General features: G+C 53.7%; 2 protein-coding genes across 2 annotated transcripts; both read left to right on the top strand.

Moving 5' to 3' along the window:
* Positions 1 to 922: 922 nt before the first annotated feature.
* Positions 923 to 8,989, top strand: KLK15 (kallikrein related peptidase 15). The gene is made up of 7 exons (XM_050768347.1): positions 923 to 946; positions 2,992 to 3,065; positions 6,075 to 6,181; positions 6,480 to 6,633; positions 7,103 to 7,386; positions 7,507 to 7,643; positions 8,331 to 8,989. The coding sequence occupies exons 1-7, from the start codon at positions 923 to 925 to the stop codon at positions 8,481 to 8,483; spliced, it is 933 nt and encodes a 310-aa protein (XP_050624304.1). The 3' UTR covers positions 8,484 to 8,989.
* Positions 8,990 to 10,794: 1,805 nt separating this feature from the next.
* Positions 10,795 to 15,352, top strand: KLK1 (kallikrein 1). Its single transcript, XM_050771569.1, has 5 exons — positions 10,795 to 10,906; positions 12,729 to 12,879; positions 14,066 to 14,352; positions 14,471 to 14,607; positions 15,152 to 15,352. The coding sequence occupies exons 1-5, from the start codon at positions 10,861 to 10,863 to the stop codon at positions 15,305 to 15,307; spliced, it is 777 nt and encodes a 258-aa protein (XP_050627526.1). The 5' UTR covers positions 10,795 to 10,860; the 3' UTR covers positions 15,308 to 15,352.
* The last annotated feature ends 4,533 nt before the right edge of the window (positions 15,353 to 19,885 follow it).

The following is a 19,885-nucleotide window of genomic DNA, read 5'->3' as shown; positions in this document are numbered from 1 at the left end:
CCGTCTCAAAAAAAAAAAAAAACAAAAACAAAAATTAGCTGGGTGTGATGGTGGGCGCCTGTAATCCCAGCTACTCGGGAGGCTGAGGCAAAAGAATCGATTGAACCCAGGAAGCGGACGTTGCAGTGATCTGAGATCACGCTACTGCACTCCAGCCTGGGTGACAAGAGCGAAACTCCATCTCAAAAAAAAAAAAAAAATCCAGACCCCACAATTCAAAATCCCAAATCTACCATTTGTAGTCTAGGCCCCAGGCTTCTCATAGCAGGTGCCAAGCTTTCCAGCCTCGAGTGCCAGATTCCAAACACCAGATTCCAGGCTCCTACTCTGGGCTCTAGATTCGAATGCCCCAGGATCCAGAATCTAGGTTCAAGATCTGTCACTCAAAGGCCCGACTCCAGGATCCAGATTCCAGACCCCAAGCCCAAGAACTCAGACTTTGAAATCCACACTCCAGACTGCAGGTCATTAATCTCCAACTCAAGATCCCCAAATCTGGAATCCGAGACCCAGATCCAGAACCGAAGATCTGGATCCAGAACCCGGGATCCAGAACTCTGCCCCAAGCCCCAGAACGGTGACTCTAGGATCCAGTTTCCACACTCCAGACCCCAAATTCCAGACTCTGTCTTTTGATCTCCTCCTGTTTTTGTCCTCCTGTCCCCTCCCCCTTGAGGAACTGCCCCTGGTGGAGAATTCCTCCTTGTGGACTCAGACAACAGCTTCAACCTAATAAATGCTCATTAGGCCAAGTCTCCCACCCCACCAGCCACCAAGGCGTCTCTGCCTGTAAACCTGACTCTCAGCCACCTCCCACCCCACCCTACACCACCACACCCCCAGACCCAGCTGGGACTGGGAGCTTATAAATTCAGGCATCCTGGTGCCTGCTCCCTTTCTTCTGGCACCCAAGCTACCCTAGATGCTGCTGGAGGACCTGGAGGAGGTGAGAGCTTTGAGACAAGACTGGAGGGAGGGGCAAAGGGGAGATTCACTGTGCCCCGGTCTCAAGGGGAAACGTCAACCACCCTGGGAGAAGTGAGTGTCAAGGGCATGGGTAGGTCCATGTGTCCTTTACCAATGCCCCAAATTGAACCTGAACCAAGAAAATGTCCTGGAGTGGCCAGAAGGAGCTGCAGTGGTGGGGAGAGAGGGGGATGGAGTGGATCAGGAGGACGTCCCTGAAGGGCTTGTACCAGAGCCAAGAACATGATCAGGAGTGATCACGGGTTCAAGTCAGTTCAGCACAACCTCCCGGAGGCCTCCTGTGTACCAGGCCCCAGGCGGGGCAGTGCTGAGGACACAGAAAGAACCTGACCTGAGCCCCATCTTCAAGGCCCCCAGATGGGGAAAAGAACAGGCCAGACCTCAGCAAGTATGGGCCATCTGTGCTATAACGGAGGCAGAATGGGTGCTGTGGGATTCAGGGGAGACATCTGTTAGGTGTTGGGGCCTCCCAGAAGAGGTGGGGGCAGAGTCTCAGAGGACAAAGATGAATTTGGAAGAGATGGGGAAGAAGGACTTTAATTCACTCCCAAAGCTTCCTGAGGTCTCTCGTGGGCAGGGCCCTGCAGTACTGGAGACCCAGAGTGGAGTCAGACCAGCTGCTCCTCGGGAGGGGGAGGCAGACAGCACTGAGGTTCAGGGGAGGTCAGAAAAGGCCTCAAGGGGGAAGCAGGGCTGGAAGGGAATGGCGTTGGATATGTGGTGGGAGGAACAGCCTGAGCATGAAATGGCAGGAGGAAAAATGGCAGCACTGGCTGCGTCTAGGACAAGGTCATGGGAGACCCAGGCAGAGGGGCTGGAAGGGAAGAAGCCACTTTTGTCCTTGAAAGTGAGGCTGGGGCCAGGCAACCCACGCCTGTAATCCCAGCACTTTGGGAGGCTGAGGCGGGTAGATCACTTGAGGTCAGGAGTTCAAGACCAGCCTGGCCAACATGATGAAACTTCATCTCCACTAAAATTGCAAAAATTAGCCTGTCGTGGTGGCACATGCCTGTAATCCTGGCTACTTGGGAGGCTGAGGCAGGAGAATTGCTTGAACCCAGGAAACAGAGGTTGCAGTGAGCAGAGATCATGCCACTCCACTCTAACCTGGGCGACACAGCCTGACTCCATCTCAGAAAAAAAAAGAAAAAAAAGAAAAGGAAAAAAAAAAAAAGAAGAAGAAGAAAAAGAGAGAGAAAAAAAAAAAAGAAATTGAGGCTGAAGGGCTGGACTTTATCCTGGTGGTGCTAAGGGTCCACGGAGGGTGGTGAGCAGGGGAGGGGAGGGGCACAGTCAGCTCCAGATGTGGAAAGATCCTTTGGGGTCATGGGTGGAGGGCAGGCTGGTGGAGGGGACTGGACTGGAGGGGGACCCAAAAGGCCAGATAAAAGGTTAGAATAGGCCAGGCATGGTGGCTCACGCCTGTAATCCCAGCACTTTGGGAGGCCGAGGTGGGTGGATCATGAGGTCGGGAGATTGAGACCATCCTGGCTAACATGGTGAAACCCCGTCTCTACTAAATAAATAAATAAATAAATACAAAAAATCAGCCGGACGCGGTGTTAGACACCTGTAGTCCCGGCTACTCGGGAGGCCGAGGCAAGAGAATGGCACGAACCTGGGAGGCGGAGCTTGCAATGAGCCTACATCATGCCACTGCACTCCAGCCTGGGCGACAGAGTGAGACTCCGTCTCAAAAAAAAAAAAAAAAAAGAGGTTGGAATAGGGGTCCTTGGTGATGGAGAGAGATCCAGGGGCTGGTAGCATGGTGCTGGGGGCTGACAGGTGGAGGAGGGGGGATGGGGTCTGTCCCAGTGGCTAAGGAAAAATAAACCTTCCAGAGATGGGGGACCAAGAAGGAAACGCAGAGTGGGGTTGGGGGAAGGGGTTACCGGTGGTCAGAAGAAATTTATTAACAGTGGGTGGGATAAGTCTGTGTCTGGAGGGATCCTGGTGGAGGCAGAAGGCTCCTGCCTCACCTGGATTCTCTCCCTCCCTCCCCAGACTGCAGCGGAACCCTGGTCCCTCCTCCACAATGTGGCTTCTCCTCACTCTCTCCTTCCTGCTGGCATCCTCAGGTGAGGTGGCCCCAGGAGGGGGCCAGGTCTGTGGGAGCAGGTGCCCCCTTCCCATGCATGTCTGGGCCCAGTGATCTGCCAGCCCCTACCTCACCCAGAGACCACTAAAGATCCTTCACCCTCCACCTCCACCTGCACCAATGTCCCTAAGCTCTTACCGTCAGGGGCTGGTGCTGCTGCTTTGGAGTCGCTAGGCTGCCTGGGGCCTCTCACTGCCCATGACAAGGAACACGGTCCTGGGGTTACACAAACCTGAGCTGAGTCCTAGGGCAGCGGCTTCCTTGCTGTGTGTCCTTGAGGGAACTGCTTCACCTCTCTGGGCTTCGAGTGTCTTCTCTATCAGACAGCACCGCTTGAGACAATAACGGTGAGGTCCCAATAGCATAACAGAGGTAATATACACAGTAAGCAATAGACAAGCGCTGAGAGGCCAAGAGCACAGCCAGACTCCAGCTTGAGTCCCACGCCTGCCACTCCCTGTCTCTCACAGGGTCTTTGAGGGCATTAAACGTGGTTGTGTGTGAGAGAGGAGCACAAGCCTGGCCCAGGTAGTGCCCCTTCAGGTGTGCAAGCCAGGCATGGTGCTTAGAGCTTCCATACAACGTCTATGTGTGGTGGGCACCACCGACCTCATTTGACAAGGGAAGGGGCTGTGGCTCAGAGAGGGACGGCCACATCAAGGTCACCCTGGGTGGCAGGCAAACTCCAGACTGAACTCAGCTGCCACACACCAAGAAATTAATTGTAACCTGATGCCTCTCCTCTGGAGAAATTGAGGGGGGGTAGACTTTCATTAACGTTCTGCCACAAATGACCCTCACTCCTGAGGGCCCCTCAGACCCCCACCCCCCAGCCTCCCCTCTGGCTGTCTCCGTGCACTCACCTACCTGTCTCCCGCCTGCCTGCTGCGCCCAGCTGGGGCCTCCACCTTCCTCTGGCTTGGACTGGTCAGGTGCAGCCTCGGTGCCCAGCTGTTCAGTCCATACCCTCCGCCCTTCGGAGGACGACCTCACCCTTCCTTTGTTAAGCCCCTTGTCTACCACATCCGCATTCCTGGTCTCACGGGGGCCTTTGGCCCAGTTCCTGACTGTGATGGGCAGAGTGTGGGCATTTGGTTTGGCTGTGCAAATCCTGCCCCTGTGTGGGTGGGGGTGTGCATGGCTTCAACCTTGAGGGGACACAACCCCATTGACCAGTGGAAAGGGTCCTGTCCTGTGACCTTGAATGTCTCTAATTATGTCCTTAAGCATAATGCCATTCTGTGTGTGTGTGTGTGTGTGTGTGTGTACATGCACGTGCGCAGTGGGTATACAAGGCCCTGTATGTTCACATCCTCTCCACATGCATGAACCAGGTCCCCATATGTGAAACCCAATCAGTGACCTTGAACGCCACAGATCTGGCTTGGGGGCTGATCCAGAGATGGATAAATATTGTCCTGTCCTGGCTGCCTCTGGCTGCGGCTGCATGTCTTTGACCTTGAATGCCCAGCCCCATGTCTGGGTGCTGCCCCAGACAGCAAGTCCACATGAGAGTTGGCCTTCTGGATTAGTGTCTGCAGCTCTAACTCTAGAAAACGGCTTGTGGGTGAATCACGGTTTTAACCTTGACTTTTTTTTTTTTTTTTTGGAGACAGAGTCTTGCTCTGTCGCCCAAGCTGGAGTTCAGTGGTGCAATCTCGGCTCACTGCAACCTCCGCCTCGCAGGTTCAAGCAATTCTGTCTCCGCCTCCCGAGTAGCTGGAATTACAGGCATGCACCACCACAGCCAGCTAATTTTGTATTTTTTTTTTTTTTTTTTTTTTTAGTAGAGACAGGGTTTTCCACGATGTTGGCTGGGCTGGTCTCAAACTCCTGACCTCAGGTGATCCACCCACCTCGGCCTTGGCCTCCCAAAGTGTTGAGATTACAGGCGTGAGCCACCGCACCTGGCCAACCTTAACTATTTATTATATGTAGGTCTGTGCAGATGTCTGACTTACTTTGGCCATCTTCGGGATGGACCTAAACTTTCACGTGTATGTCCCTATGACTAAATCCAGGTGTCATTTGTAAAAAACAACTAATATTTATTAAGTAGCTACAATGGGCCAGGTATCACTCACCATACATTCACACATGCACACACACATACACATTCCTACCTCATCCTTACAGCAATCCTCATTTTACAGATGAGGAAACAGAGGCACAGAGAGGTCAAATAACTTACTCAAAGTTTCACAGCTAGTACATTCGAACCCAGGCTTAAGGACCCCTTCTTTGTCCAGACCCTATATGCAAGTGTCTGTGACACTGGATGCCAAGACCCACACTAGATATGTTGAATTTAGGTCTGAACCATATCCAGTTCTCTGTGTGTGTTTGTGCATGCGTGTGTGTGTGTGTGTGTATTCGTGCATGCGTGTGTGTATTCATGTCTTAACCATCCATATTCATACACACATATGAACATCTGTGCTGTGATTCTTTTCTTTTCTTTTTTTTTTTTTTTTTGAGTGAAGTTTCACTCTTGTCACCCAGGCTGGAGTGCAATGGAGCAACCTCGGCCCACTGCAACCTCCACCGCCCGGGTTCAAGCGATTTTCCTGCCTCAGCCTCCAGAGTAGCTGGGATAACAGGCACCCGCCACCATGCCAGCTGATTTTTTGTATTTTTATTAGAGACGGGGTTTCACCATATTGGCCAGGCTGGTCTCGAACTCCTGACCTCAGGCGATCCACCTGCTTCGGCCTCCCAAAGTGCTGGGATTACAGGCATGAGCCACCATGCCCAGCCTGTGCTGTGATTCTTGAAGCTGCAACCCATGTGCCTGCAAGTGAATTTCAGCTTCCAGTCCTCTCCATAGCTGCACCTAAGTTTGGAAGCTGGATGTGCATGTATGCATGTCCATGACCTTGTATGGTCACATCTGGGACTCATACTGCACAATGAACTTGGCTGACATGTCCAGACTCTGGGGCCAAGGCTATGTCACACGTACTGAGTGGCCACATCCGTTTGATGTCAGTGACAATTTGGTGAACTTGAAGGATTGGTTTCAAGTGACCCACTGTCTGAACCTGTATCCAGTGCCCCTGTCTCCACCCCCAACCACAGAGGACTTCTTGCCCTCTGGTCTGTTCCCCTTCCTGTCTCTCCCCGAGTCTTATAGCAAATGGGGTGGGGGCTTGAGTTTTGGAGAAAGCAAGCAGCGGTTGTAAACAAACAACAGGGTAGGCCACTGCACTTCAGCCTGCGCAAGAGAGTGAGACTCGGTCTTAAAAAACAAAAACAAAAACAAAAAACAGAGCAAGGTATCTTGAGAAGTTAGAGGAAAGGCATAGGCATATAGTAGTTAGGGTAGGGTGCAAGGAAGGTGTAGGAGGCAATGCAAAGGTCCCTGTCCTCAGGCATCCTCTACCCCTTCTCCTAGCAGCCCAAGATGGTGACAAGTTGCTGGAAGGTGACGAGTGTGCACCCCACTCCCAGCCATGGCAAGTGGCCCTCTACGAGCGTGGACGCTTTAACTGTGGCGCTTCCCTCATCTCCCCACACTGGGTGCTGTCTGCGGCCCACTGCCAAACCCGGTATGAAGGCAGGGCTCAGGGTCCTGAGGGAGCCTGGTGAGGGGAAGAGCTCCTAGGTTTGGGGGAAGACGGAGGCAGACGCCAGAACTCCTGGGTTCTGAAAGACGAGGAGGCTGGATGTCAAGCCTCTGGGTGAGAGGGGAGTGTGTGTTTCAAAGCCTTAGATCTCTGAAGGGGTAAGGAGAAGACTCGTTCCAGCTTTTAAGCCTCAGTTCTAGGGATGTGAGAATCCTGGAATCAGGGAGAGACCAGCAGGGGGCTGGGAGTAGTTGGAGGGGATAGAGTTCTAGGAGTGTGCCTGACTTCAGACTCGTTGGTCCTTGAGCAGCATTTTGGCTTCAGGGTCTTGGGAAAAGGTAATGGGATGTCGAGATTCCTAAAGGGTCGGGGGACCTCGGGCTGCCCACTCTGATCCTTCTGTCCTCTACTTGCGGGTAACCACTGGCGGGAAAACCACTCGCCCGCACAGCTTCATGAGAGTGCGCCTGGGGGAGCACAACCTGCGCAAGCGCGATGGCCCAGAGCAACTACGGACCGCGTCTCGGGTCATCCCACACCCGCGCTACGAAGCGCGCAGCCACCGCCACGACATCATGTTGCTGCGTCTAGTCCAGCCCGCACGCCTGACCCCCCAGGTGCGCCCCGTGGTGCTACCTACGCGTTGCCCCCACCCGGGGGAGGCCTGTGTGGTGTCTGGCTGGGGCCTGGTGTCCCACATCGAGCCTGGGACCACCCGGAGCCCCCAGTCACAAGGTGCGTGAAAGGATGGAGCTGGTTGCGAGGCCTCAAGGAATCCTATGCTCCAGGGCTCTTGGGCGGAGGGGACAAGGGCCAGAATTTATGGATCTGCTCCAAGTCCACTGTCCTCCCCAGTGAGTCTCCCAGATACGTTGCATTGTGCCAACATCAGCATTATCTCGGACACGTCTTGTGACAAGAGCTACCCGGGGCGCCTGACGAACACCATGGTGTGTGCAGGCGCGGAGGGCAGAGGCGCAGAATCCTGTGAGGTCAGAGCCCAGAGGGGCCCTCAGGCGGAAAAAGAGGGATGGAGACAGGTGTGGGAGTTCGGATGGGGTTGTATTTTCTTTGCTTTGGGCCAGAGAAGATGCTAGGGTTAGGCTTGGAGATGGAGGAGGAAGAGAAGTTAGAATAGGGGTGAGGTTGGAGTTGGGGTTATAGGTGGGGATTGCGTTGTTTGAGGTGGATAATGTGATAGTTGGTTTGAGATGGCATATGGGTTGGGGCTGAGAATGGGAATGGTTTGGTTTGATTTTGGGTGGGAAATATGTTAGGATCGAATTGGGATGAGGTAGATTTTATTTGGAATGCAGAAGACACGAAGATTGAGATTGGATTTTGAGATGGGCATGGGTTTGGTTTGATTTTGAATGGTGAGGATGTGGGCTGGGTTGGATTTAACTTAGTTCAGTTGCACTGGGGTTGCATGGGGGTGAGATTGGACATAGGTTGGGTGAGTTGTATTGAGCTGTGTTGAACTGGGGTTGGGGTTGGGTTGGCTTCGTTTGGGATAAACCGGGATAAACTGGGACAATCCCAACTGAGTTGGGTTGGGATTCCCTGGGATGGGGATGGATTGGGTTTGGGGTGAGATTGCAAATGGTGATTAGGATGAGGATGAATGCACTGAATCCAGGAGGTTTCACTCAACCTGAGACCCCATCTTTTCCCCACAGGGTGACTCCGGGGGACCCCTGGTCTGTGGGGGCGTCCTGCAGGGCATTGTGTCCTGGGGTGATGTCCCTTGTGACAACACCACCAAGCCTGGTGTCTATACCAAAGTCTGCCACTACTTGAAGTGGATCAGGGAAACCATGAAGAGGAACTGACTATTCTGGCCTATTACCTGTGCCCCTGACTGAGCAGAGGCCTCCACAGCTGGCCAGCAGCCCCACCTGACATGGAACAGAATGGAGCCATCCCCCAAGACCCTGTCCAAGGCCCAGATGTTAGCCAAGGATTGTCCCACCTGAGGACAAAGCTGGTGCTCAAGGTCACCTGTTTAATGCCAAGATAACAAAGCACTGATCCAAGCTTCTCTGTAGGAATTTCTGTGACTTTTTTCTGGGGTCAAAGGGAAACCCAGAGACACTGTACACTGTTCCTTTTCACCCACCACCCCGATCCCTAGGTGAGGTGAAGCGGCTTGAAGCAGGGCTCCATTCATTCAACACACATGACCACCCATGTGATCTTGAACAAGAGGCCCAATCTCCCTTGGCCTTGGTTTCCCCATCTGTAAAATGAGACCATCTTATTGCTGACTTCAAAGGGCTATTTTGAGGATTAAATGAGATGATTCCTCTGAACTGATTAAAATAGTGTCTGGCACTGAGTAAATACCCTCTATCTCTGGATCTCACTTACAGGACCTAGCAGACACTAGATTACCAACAATGGCTTTTTCTTTAAGATTTTTTTTTTTTTTTTTTTTTTTTTGAGGCGGAGTCTTCACTCTGTCACCTAGGCTGGAGTACAGTGGCACCATCTCGGCTCACTGCAAGCTCCGCCTCCCGGGTTCACGCCATTCTCCTGCCTCAGCCTCCTGAGTAGCTGGGACTACAGGTGCCCGCCACCGCGCCCGGCTAATTTTTTGTATTTTAGTAGAGACGGGGTTTCACCGTGTTAGCCAGGATGGTCTCGATCTCCTGACCTTGTGATCTGCCTGCCTCGGCCTCCCAAAGTGCAGGGATTACAGGCGTGAGCCACCGCGCCCGGCCTTCTTTAAGATTTAGTTCTGGGCTGGGCACGGTGGCTCACACCTGTAATCCCAGCACTTTGGGAGGCCAAGGCAGGCCTTGAACACTTGAGGTCAGGAGTTCAAGACTGGCCTGGCCAACATGGTGAAACCCCATCTCTGCTAAAAATACAAAAAAATTTAGCCGGGCATGGTGGCACATGACTGTAATCCTAGCTACTTGGGAGGGTGATGTGGGAGGATCGCTTGAACTTAGGAGGCAGGAGTTTCAGTGAGCTGAGATTGCGCCACTGCACTCCAGCCTAGTGATAGAGCAAGACTCCATCTCAGGAAAAAAAAAAAAAAAAAAAAAAAAATTTAGGTTCTGGGCTTCCTGGTAGCCATGGCAAAAAGGCAAATACTGTCCTTTTCTTAGCCAGGTCCCTGATACACAGCAGAGGCTGGAACTCTGAGCTGCTTTGATTTTACCAAAAAACCAAGACAACATGTTGGAAGCCTATGGGTTTACCATTGAGGCTGCAGGAATCTAGTTCCTAATTATCTTCAGAGACTACAAAATGTGATGTTCAAGGTAGCTGAACGTTGGAAGTACATGAACCTGGCCCATGAGACCTAAATATTGTACTGATGGAATGGGGGTTGGGGGGAGGGGTCATTGGAATCTGTGGTTAGTCTGATCGTGACCTGTGAGGGAAGGTTGTCCAGATCTCTAGGACTTTGGAGGACAGGACGTTGAGCACCCATAACTGGGAGTAAGAAGTGGGAGGCTCATTGGGACCCCAACATTGTTTGGGAGGGACGTTGGATTTTGTAATGCTAAAGAACTTACCCTGGGAGACCCCTGAAACTTCACATTCCTGGATCTGGAGGCACTAGGAATGCAGTGATGTGTACCCCAAAATTTTATTATAAAAGGAACAGTAGCTTTGGGGACCTAGGTCCTGGGTCTGGAAGTGCAAGAACCAGGGCATTCTGAAGGCCAAGGCTTATATCTCAGGGGGAACTGGCAGCTGAGATGCTAGTATCTTGGCTCTGAGCGGTGCAGGGAATCAGAGCCCTAACTGCTGATATTTGAGGGCACCAGGCCTTGGGGTGCAGGGCCTTAATTGGGACTTAGGTATATGGGGCTTTGTACCGGGGGTCACTGATTCCTCCGCCCTCCTGTTTCTGCTTCCCCTCAGTGCCCCCTTGCCTCACTGGCTGTTCCCCAGAGCAAAGCCCCAGAGCCACAGGCCCTGCCCCATTTGGCTTCAACCCCAGGAATGCGTCCAGCGTGATCCAGGGCCTGCAGAGCAGGTGCTGGCTCTCCCTCCGCGTCCACAGCTCTGGGGATCGGGGCGGGGGGGGTGCGATTGTTCAGCCCCCAGGCAACAGGGGAAGGGCCTTGGCCAACATCTGGGAGCCAGCAGGGCAGGGGTGGGGCTCTGAGGGGATAAGAGCTTTTAAAAGGCTCCCCAGGGAGGTTCCCCAGCTCCTCCACCTGCCGGCCCCTGGACACCTCTGTCATCATGTGGTTCCTGGTTCTGTGCCTCGCCCTGTCCCTGGGGGGGACTGGTGAGACAGTGGGGGGATGTGGGAGGGGGAACGGGCCCTGATTCTCTTGCTGCCCTCACCCCGCCAATAAGCCCTTCCCCTCCAACAGCCCAGCCTCGTCCCTCCGGCCCACAGTCTATCCTGGTTCGGGGTGCCCCAGCTCTTATCTATCTTGCATGGCCCCACCCTAAACTTCCACCCCAGCTCCTCCATGTTGTCACAGTCCTCACTCCCACACCAGATCCCTGCTCCTCCCAGGAAGCCTCAGTACTTTCTTCTCTTCCCTAGCCAATGCCCTGTCCCACCGCTTACCAAAGGGGCAGATTCTGGGCCATCTCTGTCTCTCTCTGGAGGACCCCAACTCTCCCATGGGCTTCCCCAACCCCACAGGACCCCGATCATCCCCTCCTGCCCCCTAGGTTCCCTGCAGCCACCTATTTGTCTCCTGAGTCTACAAATCCCACCACGCTCCAGTGACTTTTTCCATCCAGCTGTCCACTCTCAACTGTGTCTTCCAGACCCTGACATCTGGTCTCCCCAATCCTTCCAGGGTCCCCCAAATTTCACCCGACAACCCTGCTTCCCAAACTGGCATGTGGGATCCCCCATCTGGTATGGGGGGTCTGCAAATGTCCCTTCCCACCCAGCACCCCCAGCTCTCCCAGGAAAAACACGTACACCCTCCCACCACAAGCTCCTTTCCTTGGGGAATTTCCATCCCGGCCCAGTCCCCAGCCCTTCTCCACCTGAATTGTTCCTGCACAGCTCTGGTTTTCTGGAACCCCACCCCAAGGATCCTGAATGCCTTCTCAGCCAGCCCTTCCGCCCTGGCCTCCCCCAAGTCCACCAGTATGTGATTCTACAACCTCACATCGAGCGGGTCCTGCATTGCATTCCCACACCTGCTCGGCGCCTGTTTTGACCACTTCTCTCATCCTCTTCCTGGGATTGAGGGCCCCACATTCCTCCAGTACCCTCAGACCATGAACCCCATCCCCTTGGGAAACAAAGATCCATCCTTCACCCTGTCTGAGAAGGACGGCCACTCACGCCTCCCTCCTCCTGAGCCCCGTCCCAGTCCTGACCCCAACTCTGTTCTCAGGGCCCCAACCTCCCCTCAGATTGCCATTCCCAGTTCACAGGAAGGACCCCAAAACCTCTCGGAAGCCCACCCCTACCCTTAACCATAGCCCTTTATTTTACCCTTTAACCAGGAAGCCCTGAAATCTAACTGTCCCAGCCAAGCTGGCCCCTTCCAACCCCAGTGTAGGGACCCCAAGTCACCCCCAAACTCGTCAGTCCAGATGCTCTTCTTGACCTCTCAGACCCGGTTCACTAAAGCTGCATCCTCTCCTGAACCCCCAAAGCCCAACCCAGATCCTGTTTCCCTAGCCTGGGAGCCCCTTAGCCCTCCAGATTCTTCCTTAGTGAGCCTCTGATCCTGTCTCACCCTTGGCGCCTTGATCCCTGGTTTCCAGAATCCCTTTCCACTCTCCTAACCCACCACCTCCCATCCCCCCGCCCCAGACCCCAAATGACCTGACACCCAGATGCAGTGTCGGCTCCAGACACTGTCTCATGTCTCCTACCCTGATCCCTGGAGGCTGCTCTACTGTCAGAGCATGAAATCTCCCCACCAGGGCCAGCCAGCACTCCAAAAGCCCAGGGAACAGTCCAGAGTCCCAGCCCGTCCCAACACCCCTTGCCCATGTCCCCAGACCTCCAGCCCTGGTCCTCTACCTGCAATGTCCCTTCAGACCCACAGCCCCAGCTCCCTCTCCTAGCCTTGTCCCTGGCCTCTCCTGCCAACCCTCCCCTCCCTGACCCAGCACCGCCTCTGCAGGTGCTGCGCCCCCGATTCAGTCCCGGATTGTGGGAGGCTGGGAGTGTTCCCAGCCCTGGCAGGCGGCTCTGTACCATTTCAGCACTTTCCAGTGTGGGGGCATCCTGGTGCATCCCCAGTGGGTGCTCACAGCTGCCCATTGCATCAGCGAGTGAGTAGGGGCCTGGGGCCTGGGAGGAGGGCATCTATGCTGCCACAGGATTGAGAGGCCAGTGGCATTCCCCTTGGATAACCTCAGGCAAGACGGGGAGGCTGAGGCAGAGAGGAAGGCTCTGGCGCAGGTCGCATGGCAGGGCAGAGCTGGGCTGGACACCCTCCCCAAGGCTCCCCGGGTCTCTTGGGATCTGGTTCTGCTTGTGCCTCTGTGTGACTGTGCTTTGGTCTCTATCTTTCTATCTCTTCCCTGTCTCCTTGTCTCTGCATCTCCCCTGTCTCTGTCTGTCTCTGGGTCTCTCTGTGGCATCTCCGTCACGGTGTCTCACGCTCCATCTCTCTACCCATCTCTCTCTCTCTGGGTCTCTACTTCACCCTCCCCCATCCCTACTAAAAACACACCCAGATGGGCCTAAGGGAGGCCCCAGAGTGAAGGAAGGGCTTTATCCCCAACGTGCGTGCCTGGGAGAGGGACACAGGGAACAGCTGGTTTCAGCGGGAGCTGGGTGGGGCAACTGAGGGAGGAGGAAGGAGGCGGGGCGAGAAACGCGGAGGAGGGTGCTGGGGAGGGAAGGGGGCCTCGACCTTGGACTTCAGGCCAGGCCACCTGTCCCTGGGGAGCCCGCACCACAGCCCCAGCTGCAGCTGAGCTGCTCTCAGGCCTCCCCTCCTCCCTACCTGCCCCCCCCCTCCCCAGGGCCTCCCTCCCTTTCTCTCCCACACTCGGTCACTCCTCCTTCCTCTCTGCCTCTGTTTCTCGTTCTCGCTCTGACTTCCCGCGTCCTTTTTCGTTTGTCTGCTTCTCGCTCCCTTCTGGGTTCTGTTCCCTCTTCCTCCCTCTTCCCTGGGCCTGTTTCTCGCTGTCCCTTTCTTTTCTCCTTCTCACTGACCTCTTTTTTCCTCATCCTTTTCTCATTGCCCTCCCTTCTGCCTTTCTCACCCCTCTGTCCTTTTGAGCTCTTTTTCGCTCTGTCTCTTCATTTACCTTTTGCACTCTCACACTTTTTCATCTTCCCGTTCGCTGTCTGTATTTCTCCATAACTATATCTTTCTTCCTCTGTCTCCGCCCACCCAAGTTTTTTCTCTTTCCCTTTCCCTCTTTGGGGACCCTCCCCCATGCTCCCCTGCCCCATCCTCCTTTCCCCTTCCCGTCTTCTCATCCCTCCATTCCCATCTTTCCTCAGCAATTACCAGCTCTGGCTGGGTCGCCACAACTTGTTTGATGACGAAGACACAGCCCAGTTTGTTCATGTCAGTGAGAGCTTCCCACACCCTGGCTTCAACATGAGCCTCCTGAAGAACCACACCCGCCAAGCAGACGAGGATTACAGCCACGACCTCATGCTGCTCCGCCTGACGCAGCCTGCCGAGATCACAGACGCTGTGCAGGTCGTGGAGTTGCCCACCCAGGAACCCGAAGTGGGGAGCACCTGTTTGGCCTCCGGCTGGGGCAGCATCGAACCAGAGAATTGTATGTGGGGGCAGGCTGTGCAGCCCAAGGCGGGGATGGGGACTCCTGCCTCCGAGGGAGAAAGGGCCAGGGAAGCAGGTGAGGTCGGGCTGCAGCCCTTTTTCTCCCGGGTTCGTAGTCTCATTTCCAGATGATCTCCAGTGTGTATACCTCGAAATCCTGCCCAATGATGAGTGCGCCAAAGCCCACACCCAGAAGGTGACAGAGTTCATGCTGTGTGCCGGACACCTGGAAGGTGGCAAAGACACCTGTGTGGTGAGGCAGCCCTGCCCCAGGCTCTGGAAGGGCTGGGGGAGGGGACCCAGCCTCTGAACTGGCTTCTGAGAGCTAACCAGGCATCTGCTGCACTGCTTCCCAGCTAGCTGTAGCCAGCCGCCCCGTCAGTGCCCCAGGTCCCCCTCCTTTCCCCGCCCATCCAGGGACAACTGCATCTCACCCCACACACCAGAGTTCACCGTTCCTCCTGGCAACGGGTAGTTACTATCAGAGAAAGCTCCCTGGAGAGGTGGCCTCTGCAATGCGCCCGCAGGGGCAGCATCCTGCAGATGGTCGTGCGCCTGCTCCCCGTGACCTGTCTGCAGGCACTGTCCTCCTGGACCCTGGTCCGTGTGCAGGAGCTGGACCCTGAGGCCCCTTCCCCCTTGGCCAGGACTGCAGCCCCAGTCCCCTCTGTGGGAACCCCTGCCCACCTTCCTCTGGGAGTAGGCACTGGAGGCCCTGTCTGAGAGCTGGGGCTCCCCAGGCAGAACTTGGGCCCCGTCGACCTTTCTTACTCTCCCCTCCCACCTTGTGCTCCCAGGGTGATTCAGGGGGCCCGCTGACGTGTGATGGTGTGCTCCAAGGTGTCACATCATGGGGCTACATCCCTTGTGGCAGCCCCAATAAGCCTGCTGTCTTCGTCAGAGTGCTGTCATATGTGAAGTGGATCGAGGACACCATAGCGGAGAACTCCTGAATGCCCAGCCCTGTCCCCTACCCCCAGTAAAATCGAATGTGCATCAAATGTGTGTCACCTGTCTTTCCAGGTTTGGTGCACCTGGACCCACTCGGCTGAGGCTGCGGCCACCCCGGCTGTGTTAATCTTATGCCTGGAGGTCTGAGGTCACCAGCAGGTGGGGAAAGGAAGGGGCTGTGACAGGTGCAGACAGTCAGGGAAGGGCTCAGATTCCAAAGGGTAAGTCAGGGACGCCAGACCAGTTCACTCACACTAGGATGGACACTGACCTGGTGGGGAGGTGGGGGCAATGGAGGGTCCGAGGCTGAGAGGTTAGTAAGTGCTCATGTTTTATTGTGGCGGGGAAGCCAGGAAAGGTACAGAGGGATGTTACTGCAAGCCATGCCTTCCGGGGAGGGGGGGCGTTCCGCAGAAGGGCGGAGTTTGCACCAAATGCTGAGCGGTGCTGTGTCCACCTGGGGACAAGGGTGGATATCGGAGCTGAGGCTGGAACTCCAGGAAAGAAGTTCCATGCAGACCACCCTGGCTGAGGGGGTGGAGAGTGGCTTCAGGGTGTGGCCTGCGAAGGCTAGGCACCAGGGGCAGGGCCACACAAACTAGCCACACTGCGAGCTTAGTGAGGCGCTGGACAAATGTCTGCAGAACGGGAGGGGATGTTGGACCTCTGGGGTGGCGGTGCTGTGAGGACCCAGTGGGCAGGGACAAAGCCGCAAAGGGCAGGCCCTAGAGCCATGTTTGGAGTTTGCCACCAGTCCTCTTAGATCGTGGCCTGATCTAAGGGGGTGGGGCCTGAGGGGAGGTCTAATATCCGGGGCGTGGCCACGCTGAAGGGGTTGGCATGGCCATTGCTACCGGTCAGTGTCCTGAAGAGCTCGGGTGCTATTCTGGGAGGTGCTTGGGTCTCCTTCCTGAGGGCCCAGGGTGTGCTCGGAGTCTGTCTGAGTTCCGCTGTTTGGATGTCCGCCTTGCTGTGCCCTGCTGCAAGGCCCACCCGCGATAGCTCAGCCGCCGCGCATTCAAGGGCTGCCCTCTGCTCCACATGCCCACTGGGCTTAGGTAGGACACGGCTCCTGGGAGATGGCTAGGTGGGCCGCTGGACTCCGAGTCCCACTCTCAGACACCCTCAACAGCACCCTCAAAGTTATCCAAGACACCTCGGTCACCCCAGTCATCTCCAAAGTCACCCTACTTCCGCTCTAGTCTCTGCTCGTCACCCCCCAAGGTCCCCTAGTGGCCCCATTCACATGCCAAGAACCTCCTCAGACATCCTAATGTCATCTCTTGTTGACACCTCAGAGGCTCCACAAAACACACATAGATTTGCACACAAGAAAAACTTTCAAGTCAAACACTCTAAAACCAATGTGCCCAAAAGCTTAGTTCCAGTTTACAGTGGACATTAATCCAACTTAGATTTCCAGCAGAAGAGAGTTTCACCTGTGTCTGAGCTGCTACATCTCCTCCTTTTGGCCCCTTTTCTACTTTGTCTACTTTTCAATAGTGCAAAATTGTTTTAGCCAAATAGGCTAAGACCTCGTCTGCTTTGTTTCTGGCAAACTTCACATGTCTAACACCCAACAAGAAAGAAAAAAGATCATCATATACACAGAACAGTAACAGCACTCTGGGAATTTGGGAAAATATCAGACCTCTTGGTTTTTTGTTTTTGCTTTGTTTTGTTTGTAGAGGTGGGGTCTCACTGTTACCCAGGCTGCCCACTATGCATTTCACCTAACTCACATAACCCTCCACCTAACTCACGTAACCCTGGTTGAGAGATTCTCCTGACAGACGCTGCCCTAGGGGCCACAGAGGTAATCATGTGATTCTGGCTGAGCCAATCACAGTACCCCATGCCGCAGACCCTGCAATTGGCCCAAAGATGGACACATGACCAAAGCCAACCAATCAAGCTCTGCCCCAGGACTTTTTATTAGGAAGCCGTCAGAGAAGAGCAGTCTCTCCTCAAGGATTACAAGCCTGGAGCTGCCTGAGCCTTGGACCCAGCCTCATGGGGAGAGTAAAACTAAGAAGGAAAACAGACAAGAGAAAGAGCATTGAGATGACACTCAAGTCCCTGGCTCTCGTCATTCCAGAGAGCAGCTCACTCTGTGGTTTGGTCAGAATGAGTGGACATTTGCAGCTTACTTGCCTGCTATGCATTTCACCTCCTGCCCATTCCCTATTCTCAGCCCCAGTTACAGGCCAATCAGCAAACTGTACTTCACTGTCCATATAATTGGCTCAGGGTGCTCCTGTACCCCAAGCCACACAGGACCCTTGCAAGAACTACTGGTAACTTTTTTCTACTGGACTCGGCAGTTATTACCAACTGCCAAGTTGCTAACAGCTCTGCCAGTTTTTTGTCTGTCTGTTCTCAGATCCATTCCCCGCTCTGCCCTGTTCTGCACTGCAAGGACCACATTTCCCAGCCTCCTTTGCTCACCATCTTATCACTGTGTTTGGCTAATGGGAGGCACTGGCAGAAGACTAGTTCTGGGAGGAGAGGGCAAGCCAGGGTATTTATCGCCCTGTCTATCTCTGCGTATGGTGGGTCTTCAGTAGTAGCTGTATCTATTCTCTGATTCTAGCCACTTCTGAGCAATCCAACTGTGAGCCTATGCCTTCCAGAGGGCTCCAGTTTCTGGACTGTAGTAATACCACCTCCTCCCTTTGTCCTTCTGGCTGAGCAGCAGCATCCTGTAGTTCCTAACCCCTGGTTTGCCTCATTGTTTCCTATTGGCTTCTCAGCTCCTCTGTTACCCATGAACCAATTCCCTGTATTTACTTCCTTCTGAAGAATCTGGAATGATTTATTTTCCTAACTGGATTCTGACTTGCCACTACCTAGAGCCTTGAGAATGAAGCCAATCCAAGTAGCCAAAAAACAGTAATATCTGATACTATCACTTGGGCCCCTGGATCCAGCCATGCCTGAAGGCATTCCTACCCTTACCATTTTTCGCTCAGGTGATTCTATAAAGGATCACCTAGCTAGTTCAAGTTAGTTCACTCAAGCTAATACAACTAGTTCACTCAAGCTAGTTCAAGTTAAGAGTTTGTGTCACTTGTGGTTGGGCACGATGGCTCACATCTGTAATCCCAGCACTTTGGGAGGCCGAGGCAGGTGGATCATCTGAGGTCAGGAGTTCGAGACTAGCCTGGCCAACATGGTGAAAATCCATCTCTACTAAAAATACAAAAGTTAGCCAGGCATGGTGGCAGGCACCTGTAATCCCAGCTACTCGGGAGGCTGAGGCAGAAGAATCGCTTGAAACCGGGGGGTGAAGGTCTCAGTGAACCGAGATCGCATCACTGCACTCCAGCCTGGGTCAAAGAGTAAAACTCCGTCTCAAATAAAAAAAGTAAAAAAAAAAAAATTTTAAAGAGTTTATGTCACTTGTGACCCAAAAACTCCTGACTAATTCAAGTCCCTTCCTTGGGACAGCAGGGAGCACAGAATTCAATGTTCCCTGCATACCAACTCCAAAATCACAATCAAAACCTAAAAATAAGTAATGAGAATTTAAAAAAACAGAACTGAATGTTCATTAAAAATCTGGAGGGAGAAACTCCCAAAGCCAAGAAGCAATTAATAAAGTCACAGAGACAAAGGTGAAGAAATTAAACTACCTAAAAATTCCAAGGCCGGGCAAAGTGGCTCATACCGGTAATCCCAGCACTTTGAGAAGCTGGGGCGGGCAGATTGCTTGAGCTCACAAGTTTGAGACCAGCCTGGGCAACATGGCAAAACTCCATCCACCTCTACCAAAAATACAAAAATACAGCTGGGAATAGTAGCGTTCCCCTGTAGTCCCAACTACTTGGGAGGCAGAGGTGAAAGGATGGCTTGAACCTGAGAGGCAGAGGTTACAGTAAGCCAAGATCTCATGCCAGTGCACTCCCGCCTGGGTGATAGAGCAAGACTTTGTCTCAGAAAAAAAAAAATTCTAGATTTATGTACCTTAAAAAATAATGATAAGGGCCGGGCACGGTGGCTTATGCCTGTAATCCCAGAACTTTGGGAGGCCAAGGAGAGTGGATCACCTGAGGTTAGGCATTCGAGACCAGTCTGACCAACATGGTGAAACCCCATCTCTATTAAAAATACAAAAAAATGAGCCAGGCCTGGTGGCACCAATTACCTACAATTCCCAGGTCAGTATCCAAGACTCTCCACCAGCCAGGAACAGTCACCGGGTCGGTATCCAAGAGCCTCCACCAGCCAGCAGCAATCGCCCGGTCAACATGCAAGACCCCTTGCCAATTATTCATAATCACCAGATCAGTATCCAAGACCCTACAACAGCTATCAGCAGTCAACAGATCAGTATCCCAGAAACACCAGCCATTACCTACAGCCACCATTTCAGTATGCAAGGTGCTTCACCAATTTTCCAAACTCGCTGCTTCAGTATCCAAGGCTTTCACCTCCTGACTAATCATCAGTTATCCTCAGCAACAAAGATCATGGCCAAAACTACCTGTCAACAACCAAGACTGCCCACTTAAGTGTTCCAACCCCCAAGTTCCAAGCCTGGGCCATTATCAATGTGCCCCCATCACTTACCTACAGCC

This window comes from Macaca thibetana, chromosome 19 (assembly GCF_024542745.1).
Source record: "Macaca thibetana thibetana isolate TM-01 chromosome 19, ASM2454274v1, whole genome shotgun sequence".
Lineage (NCBI taxonomy): Eukaryota > Metazoa > Chordata > Mammalia > Primates > Cercopithecidae > Macaca > Macaca thibetana.
The sequence above is the reverse complement of the archived record's forward strand: the minus strand, read 5'-3'. Positions and strand labels throughout refer to the sequence as shown.